Consider the following 8,871-nt stretch of genomic DNA (forward strand, 5'->3'; position numbering starts at 1 on the left):
GGTTACATTTAAAAAAGAAAAGAAAAGAAATGGCAGCCCAAATAAATGCTTCACAGAGTTCAAGTAACAGACACATCTCAACATCAACTGTTCAGAGACTGTGTGAATCAGGCCTTCATTTGTTATTTCACAGTTTTGATGTCTTCACTATTATTCTACAAAGAAAATAGTGAAAATAAAGAAAAAGCCTTGAATGAGTAGGTGTGTCCAATATATATATATATATGTTAACTTTTTATAGATTTGTTACATTTTCACAAAAGTTGTGCTATAATAGTGGACCAATAGAGTGCCTGTAGCACAGGCAAAGATATTTTTCCAGCACCCCAATTGAAAATAGCATTCATTAAAAGTACCCTGCACCAGCAAACTTCTTCCCGTGGCTACACGTTTTGGTTTTTGCCCTAACACAACACAGCTGATTCAAATGATAAAAGCTTGATGATTAGTTGATTATTTGACCGGTTAAAGGATGAGAGAGGGAGGGGTCTGACTGGATGGGTCCTTAAAAAGGAGAGCAGGAAGCAGTAGAACCCATCTCACAAACAGAGCGCTGACATGACCAGACTACAGGTGAGAGTTCAACATAGTCATCTAGTGCTGTATCTGCTTTCATCCCAAATGGTAACCTATGTGGTGCACTACTTTTGACCAGGACCCATTGGGCATATGTGACCCTATTCAAATGTGGTGCGTTACATAGGGCAGGGGTCTCCAACAGGTCATAGTAGTAGTAAATATTTTTTCACGTGTTCAACTGTCAAACAAATCTCGAGTATTAGACACTGCAAGTTACTAAATCAACGCTACTTGACGTTATCCCACCTCTGGTTAGTCAACTATTGGCTTAAAACGTCACATTTAAAACCATATCTGCCAATTAATTTCCAGCAATATTGCCTTGTCGCTCACTCCCTGTGTAGCCAGTTGATGCCTAGTGGGTTGCCAGATTCTTTCACAACTAAGTATTAACTGCAAGGTATACTTGTCAAAAGTATAGAAATTGTATCTATTGTTATTTGCAAACCTTGCCATGAAATGAGCAACAATACAGAACCATCGCTAGACTGGCACATTCGACCACGCATTGCTTTCTCATGTGTTACTTTTCTTCCAGACATAAAATAAATGGTTTTCTGATGTGATTTAAGCACTGCCTTGGACTCGGAACATTACATTTGGTTCTCCATTACCAATTGTAATTGAGTGTCAAACCAGGAAATTGAACTGAGAACATTTATGACAATGGCTGTAATTTGGGGTTTAAAATCACAGCTTTTTTATAGGGCCCCTTTAGTTTATTACTCATTTTACTGTGTCTATTGCCAGAACGGTACACTGAAGAGTTGTAGGGCAGAGAAGAATGAGCCTATTTGAAAGAAGTCGCTTGCGACGTGTGTATTAATAAAAGGTAGCTCATGCCAGGCAAGTTGCGTCTCCTGCTCTAGAAAAATGTACTGTTTTGGGGAGAAACCAAGAGCATAGACTTCTCCTTATTCCCGTGTGCCAGGCTAATCTACTCTGTGGTGGAAGAGATGATGCCTGGTATTCCTTAGCCCTTCATTAGTTGAATGTGTTAAGTGGACTTGCTGGGGTACTCGAGGAGAGGTTGGGGAAACACTGATGGCTTATCTCGTGTGTGTCTCTCAGGAGACTATCACCATGGCGATGTTGACCCTTCTACTGCTTCTCTGCGCTGCCTTTACACTGGGTGACAGAATGACTGCGCGCATAGCAAGTAAGAGTCAGCCTCACACTTTACATCACGAGTGTCAAACGCATTCCACGGAGTCTCTTGCATCTGCAGTTGGCTTACCTTTCAATGAAGACCTAGACAACCAGGTGAGGGGAGTTCCTTACTAATTAGTGACCTAAATTGATCAATAGAGGGAGGAGCGAAAACCTGTAGACACTCTGTGCTCTGTGGAATGAGTTTGTGCTTTACATCATTGATTGTATGTTTTGTTGTAGTGTGGTATGACTGATCTCCAAATGTTATTTTTGATGCAAGGGTCAGTCTGGACTATCCTTTAAAGTCTGCTGCAATTTCGGAACCCTCCCTGTCTTCTACTTTCAGATGATTTGGTGACATTTGCAGCAGACCAAAGAAACCCATGCCCCAGAGGCTGGTTCCATTTTAATTCACGCTGCTTCATGTTTGTCAAAACGGCAAGGACATGGCCCAATGCGGAGGTATAATGCTTGCTTTCTACAATTGAAGTCAACTTAGTATTTTGAGTTTAAGGTGCTTTGGCCTTATTTTAACAGGCGCCTCATGTAAAATACTGAACCTCTCCTTAATATGCAGTAATTGCAATTTTCTATAGGCTTTTCAATATTGTGTGGAGTTGGGCCCTCTTGTATATTAGAACCCTCAAGGCATGGGTTAAGACTGAGATGAACTAATTCCTATTTTGAGAGTCCAGAAGACAAATTCTCAGACTGGACAACTGACTAATACTTCCATTATGACATGTCTTTGTCTCTGTGTACTGCTTGCTCTAGCGCCACTGTCAGTTACTTGGAGAAAAACTGAAGCCTGTGTACAACACTGTAAAGTACCTTGGCGCAAACCTGGCATCTGTGCACAGCTATGAAGAGTCCCAATTTGTACAGGCGGTGGTGTTGATCACGACTGGCAGTTTCCCTCTTACCTGGATTGGCGGATTTGATGCTGTTCAAGCAAAGGTGGAAAAGGTGACTTAAGACTAATAAAACCATCAGCTCGGAGTAGGTGTTAAGACACTGGTCAGACAACTCTGTGCCAGGAGTAATCAACTCTCCAGTTTCTCAGCTGGTAATGACCACAGTTTGAGGTACCGCAGAGGAAAGATTGACATTCGCAACTCGAGTTCTACGTGGAATTTGGATATTACCATTATATCCACACTCCCATTTTAATAACTGTAAATTGCTTTGGCACAGTAGGCATGAAGTTACTTGCCGACCTTTTAACCAATGTCATCTCTTTAAACTGATATTAATGTCATTTGAAGTATTTAGGCATGTGACCTATGCCTCGTGTGAAGTAATTGTCAAAAGCAAAATAAATACTGTTGGTTGTAGGTCTAGATTTGAGTTGAGCATCTCGAAATATCCAGAGCAATTGCCACATCTGATCCATTAGATGAACCAGATACTCCATTGGCCTCTAACGATGTGAAGAGTCTGCAATGTCGGTCAGATTCGAGGGACAGGCACAACTACGAGAAATGTTTTTCTCAGTTTCTGGCATGTCATGTGTGCTACTTGTATCAGTACTCGTAACAACCTAAGCATTACAAAACGTATATTTGCTCAAATAAGCCATTATGTTTTTCGTTAATGAAATTGACGGCCATACAAAAACGAGTTGCTTGGTGACCAGGAAAAACGCTACCCGCTTGAAGGCAGATTTTGGGCTTTGTTATCCTTCTCGCTTCGCCTCTTCCTCTTTGCTATGGCGCAGAAACAACTTACTAGCTGTCTTTTTCTATTTTGGGGATTTCTAGAAATGTGGCTGTAGTATCAACACTTGTGTATTTTTTTCTCACCCAACAGTTCCATTGTCAGTCTGCATGTTTTGGTAGTGGTGGCTTTTACTGTTTTGTTGGAGGAAAGACCATGAGTGTTGTATTTTAGAAATTGTTCAGCAAGCACATGTAACATTTGATACTGAGATCTCACTACTTCCACACAGGACAGGCTATGGTTCTGGAGTGACGGCTCCAAATTTGATCACCAGAGCTGGGCTGAAGGGGAGCCGAATAACCACAATGGTCGCAGAGAGCCATGTATTCAGATCAACTTTGGAGGTACATTATCATTCATCAAATTAAACTTTTTTGAGTAAGTTTAAGAAATAAATGTGACCTACTTTTCGTGTGTACATCGAGGTAATTTCTATTTCGTGTTTCCTCTTAAGCTGAAAACGGCTGGAACGATGAATCATGTGGAGAGAGCTATCCCTCCGTGTGCTCCATAAGAACCTGTTTAATCCTTCAAACTGTCAATTGAAACCAAAAATGCTACTCTGGTGTCAGCATCCTAACTGCAAATGTTTCATGTTAAAATATGTTTGACTTGTTGTGTAACTATTGTAGCTTGTTGTCAATAAAACGGGTGTACGTATTTAATCTTGTGAGTGGTTATTAAACACTGCTTCACTTTGTTTCTTGAAGATGCAGTCTGGGTGTCTGTTCAGTGGGCATTTAAATTCTTTGATATTGTTGATCCATTGTTTCTTGAAGAATAGAATTCTCTTAGGACCCAAAAAGTTGTCTTACTCTGCAAACATTAACGTAAATGAACAGTGTGTATATAGTTTTAAAATAAGTAGAAAATGATCATGCTGTTGCCAGAGAACCTTCTGTGAATTTTAAGTGTTACATTTCCCTACCCCATCTGTTCCCTATCAATTTTATTTGTCACATACACATGGTTAGCAGATGCTAATGTGAGTGTCGAGAAATGCTTGTGCTTCTAGTTCTGACCATGCAGTAATATCTAACAATTTTGCATATGTACATAAAAAATATGGATGGCCGACCGGCATAGGCAAGATGCAGAAAATGGTTTAGAGTAGTGTATATACCTGAGTATAATGTCGGGTATGTAAACATTATATAAAGTGGCTAGAGGTTGGCAGCAGCCACTCAATGTTAGTGATGGCTGTTTAAAAGTGATGGCCTTGAGAGAGAAGCTGGTTGTCAGTCTCTGTCCCCGCTTTGATGCACCTGTACTGACCTCTCCTTCTGGATGATAGTGGGGTGAACAGGTTGTCCTTGATCTTTTTGGCCTGCCTGTGACATGGGGTGGTGTAGGTGTCCTGGAGGGCAGATAGGTTGCCCCCTCTGGAGAGCCTTACGTTTATGGGCGGCGCAGTTGCCGTACCAGGCGGCGATACAGGATGCTGTCGCTTGTGCGTCTGTAAAAGTGAGTTTCTGGTGACAAGCAGTTTCTTCAGCCTCCCGAGGTTGAAGAGGCGCTGTTGTGCCGCCTGTGTGGATCATTTCAGTTTGTCCGTAATGTGTCCGCCGAGGAACTTTCCACTACCGTTCCGTCGATGTGGATAGGGGGCTGCTCCCTCTGTTTTCTGATGTCACCGATCATCTCTTTTGTTGACTGAGGTTGTTTTCCTGACACCACACTCCGAGGGCCCTCACCACCTTCCTGTAGGCAGTCTCGTTGTTGGTAATCAAGCCTACCACTGTAGTGTTGTCTACAAACTTGAGTTGGAGGCGTGCATGGCCACGCAGTCATGGGTGAACAGGGCGTACAGGAGAGGGCTGAGAACGCACCCTTGTGGGGCCCCAGTGTTGAGGATCAGTGGGGTGGAGAAGTTGTTTCCTACCCTCACCACCTGGTGGCAGCCCGTCAGGAAGTCCAGGACCCAGTTGCACAGGGTTGGGTCGAGGCCCAGGGTCTGAACCTATTGGAGTGGAGGTGATATGGTCGTTGACTAGTCTCTCAAAGCTGATGACGCAAGTGAGTGCTACGGGGCGATAGACATTTAGCTCAGTTACCTTAGCTTTCTTGGGAACAGAAACAATGGTGGCCCTCTTGACGCATGTGGGCACAGCAGACATGGAAAGGATTGCTTGAATATGTCCGTGAACACACTAGCCAGCTGGTCTGCGCATGCTCTGAGGACGCGGCTAGGGATGCCGTCTGGCCTGGTAATACGTTTAAGTGTTTTACTCACGTTGGCTGCGGTGAAGGAGAGCCCGCAGGTTTTGGGAGCGGGCCGTGTCGGTGGCACTGTATTGTCCTCAAAGCGAGCAAAGCAGTTGTTTGTCTCGGAGCAAGACACCGTGGTTCGCGACGGAGCCGGTTTTGTTTTTGTAGTCAGTGATTGACTGTAGCCCCTGCCACATACCTCTCGTGTCTGAGCCGTTGAATTGCGACTCTACTTGGTCTCTATACTGACGCTTAGCTTGTTTGCCTTGCGGCGGGAATAGCTACACTGTATTCGGTCATGTTTCCGGTCGCCTTGCCCAGATTTAAAAGCAGTGGTTCGCGCTTTCAGTTTTGCGCGAATGCGTGGAATCTGATTGGTCGGACCAGCTTTGAACAGACCTGAGCACGGGCGTTTCTGTCTATAGGCTGGCAGCACCAAAATGGAGTCGTGGTCAGATTTTCCAAAATCTGCGGGTGAGGGCTTTGTATGCGTCGCGGAAGTTAGAATAGAAATGATCCAGGGTTTTGCCAGCCCGGGTCGCGCATTTGATATGCTAATAACATTTAGGGAGCCTTGGTTTCAGATTAGCCTTGTTAAAATCCACAGCTACTATAACTGCAGCCTCAGGATATGTGGTTTCCAGTTTACATGGAGTCCAATGAAGTTCTTTCAAGGCTGTCGATGTGTCTACTTGGGTGGGGTATCGAAGAGAATTCTCTTGGTAGATAATGCGGTTGGCATTTGATTGGTGAACAAAAGGACCTGAGTTCCTGTATGTAATGATCACACCACGTCTCGTTAATCATAAGGCATACACCCCCGCCCTTCTTCTTGCCAGAGAGATGTTTGTTTCTGTCGGCGCGATGCGTGCAGAAACCAGGTGGCTGTACCGACTCTTGCTCGGATTTCGTCTACCATGTTGTCAAGAGACTGGACATTGGCGAGTAGTATGCTCGGAAGCGGGTGCGCGATTTGACCAGAAGACCGCTCCGTCTGCCCCTTCTACGGCGCCGTTGTTTTGGGTCGCCGGCTGGGATCCGATCCATTGTCCTGGGTGGTGGACCAAACAGAGGAGCCGTTTTGGGAAAGTCGTAATGTTGGGGAGTTGACGTTGCTCTTATATCCAATAGTTCCTCCCGGCTGCATGTAATAAAACTTCAGATTTCCTGGGGTAACAATGTAAGAAATAACACATACCAAGAAGTGGGGCAGCCGTTTGGTGGTTCGAATCCCAGAATGTAGCTTTGCATTTCCAAACTCTCGCTGGGTATAGACGTGTGAGTACAAGATGGAATTTATTAGAGCCAAATCTATTAGACTGGTTTCAACTGTTCTGCCTGCGGATCACCGTGCTTCTACATCTGTATTGCTTGATGTTTGGGGTTCTAAGCTGGTTTTCTGTAGAAGCACTTTGTGTGAAATCTGACCTAAAAAGGGCTTTAGAAATGCATTACATATGGAATCCCATGATGCGCAGTGTGACGTGTTTACTCCCTCCGTGCACAGCTAGCTAGTATAATTACATCACCGTGATCATGGTATTGAACTGAAGGCTGTCACTTTACCAAGTGGGTGTAGGCAATACCCATTAGGGTCAGTAAGGGAAAGAAGAGTACGTGCTTAGCTCTAAATCCCCTTCTGTGAACCAGTAGGTGACTACTGCTATCATTTGACGTCATTTCCGGTCACAACTTGCAGGCTTGTTTTCGAGTTGCTGTGCGTTTTGTTGCCAACCTATTTTGCTACCTGACAACTTTACGGTTTTCACTTTTTAATTACCGTTCATATATATATATATTTTTTCCTCTACTTTTTCACTCCGGACGCTTTATCTGGACACGATTCGTCAGGACCTCCAACAGCCGAAGCTAAGTAGTAACATTAACATGATGCCTTCTAATTGTAGTCGCTGTACTCTCCTTATGGCGAGGATAGCTGTGCTACAAGCCCAGCTTCAGACGCAATCGTTAGGCAAGGGTAATTTCAGTGTAGGAAAGGATGAAATGGCGTCTGTGCCACCAGAAAGTACAGATAGTAGTATAAATCCCCTGGCACAGTCCCCGCAGCCGGACAACTTTCTCACGGTTTCTGGAAGGAAATGCTGTAGGAGAGCTCAACCGGTGTCGCTCATTCAGCCGACAAACTTTCAACCGGTTTTCCCCATTAAGCAGCGGGTCGGAGTCAGAGGCCGAGTCTTCTCTGGTCTCTACTCCTCCCGTTACGGGGTCTGAGACGCCGAAGATTCCCACCATTAGCTCAGACAAATTAAAAACTCTAGTCATTGGCGACTCCATTACCCGCAGTATTAGACTTAAAACGAATCATCCAGCGATCATACACTGTTTACCAGGGGGCAGGGCTACCGACGTTAAAACCACTTAGTCCGCCCCATCCCGCATGCGGGATCGTGACTACAGCCTCAAGCTCATTACCATAAGGCAACATTAGCGATTTCTAAAAATTGCAAATGAAATGAAATAAATATGCCTGCTCTCAAGCTTATCCTTTTCTTAACAATCCTGTCTCTCAGATTTTCAAAATATGCTTTAGAACCAGAGAAAATCAATAATTTGTGTAAGAGTGGTGATAGCTAGCTTAGCATTTAGCGTTAGCATTTAGCACGCAACATATTCACAAAAACCAGCAAAGGGATCAAATAAAATAATTTACCTTTGAAGAACTTCAGATGTTTCAATGAGGAGACTCTCAGTTAGTTTTTCCTGAAAGAATCTTGTGTAGGACACAACGTTCCGTTTTGTTACTATGCATTTGGCTACCGAAACTAACCGAACATTCAGTCACCTACACGTCAAACTTTTTTCCGAATTAACTCCATAATATCGACTGAAACATGGAAAACGTTGTTTCAATCAATCCTCAAGGTGTTTTGTCATATATCTCTTCATTGAAATGCCAGTCCTAGAAGCCTGCATTCTTTTCTGATTCGGATGGGAAAATACTGGTAGGTGACTTTTGCGCACCAATTTCCACACAGACACCGTGCGGGACCCCTGGTAAATGTAGTCACTTATGGTCAATCTTCCAATGATATGTCTACAAATACGTCATAATGCTGCAGACACCTTGGGGAAACGCTAGAAAGTGTCCGTTCATTCCTGTCGCATTCACAGCCATATAAGGAGATCATGGAAAACGTACCCTCAAAAATCCTGTTCATTTCCTGGTCGCTCAAACATCTTGGTTTTGCCTGT

General features: G+C 43.9%; 1 protein-coding gene across 1 annotated transcript; it reads left to right on the forward strand.

Annotated features, from left to right (window-relative positions):
* Positions 1 to 529: 529 nt before the first annotated feature.
* LOC124022743 (ladderlectin-like) lies at positions 530 to 4,115 on the forward strand. The gene is made up of 6 exons (XM_046337432.1): positions 530 to 573; positions 1,651 to 1,738; positions 2,078 to 2,193; positions 2,506 to 2,697; positions 3,680 to 3,794; positions 3,905 to 4,115. Exons 1-6 carry the CDS (start codon positions 559 to 561, stop codon positions 3,994 to 3,996), a joined length of 618 nt encoding a protein of 205 aa, XP_046193388.1. The 5' UTR covers positions 530 to 558; the 3' UTR covers positions 3,997 to 4,115.
* Positions 4,116 to 8,871: the final 4,756 nt, after the last annotated feature.

The sequence above is a fragment of the Oncorhynchus gorbuscha genome, unplaced genomic scaffold (genome assembly GCF_021184085.1).
Source record: "Oncorhynchus gorbuscha isolate QuinsamMale2020 ecotype Even-year unplaced genomic scaffold, OgorEven_v1.0 Un_scaffold_1409, whole genome shotgun sequence".
Lineage (NCBI taxonomy): Eukaryota > Metazoa > Chordata > Actinopteri > Salmoniformes > Salmonidae > Oncorhynchus > Oncorhynchus gorbuscha.

What these genes read in the sequence shown, in the direction of transcription:
- LOC124022743 (XM_046337432.1), top strand. An exon ending in GGACATGGCCCAATGCGGAG is followed by an intron (nt 2,194 to 2,505) that starts GTATAATGCTTG and finishes TGCTTGCTCTAG; the next exon opens with CGCCACTGTCAGTTACTTGG. An exon ending in TATTCAGATCAACTTTGGAG is followed by an intron (nt 3,795 to 3,904) that starts GTACATTATCAT and finishes TTTCCTCTTAAG; the next exon opens with CTGAAAACGGCTGGAACGAT.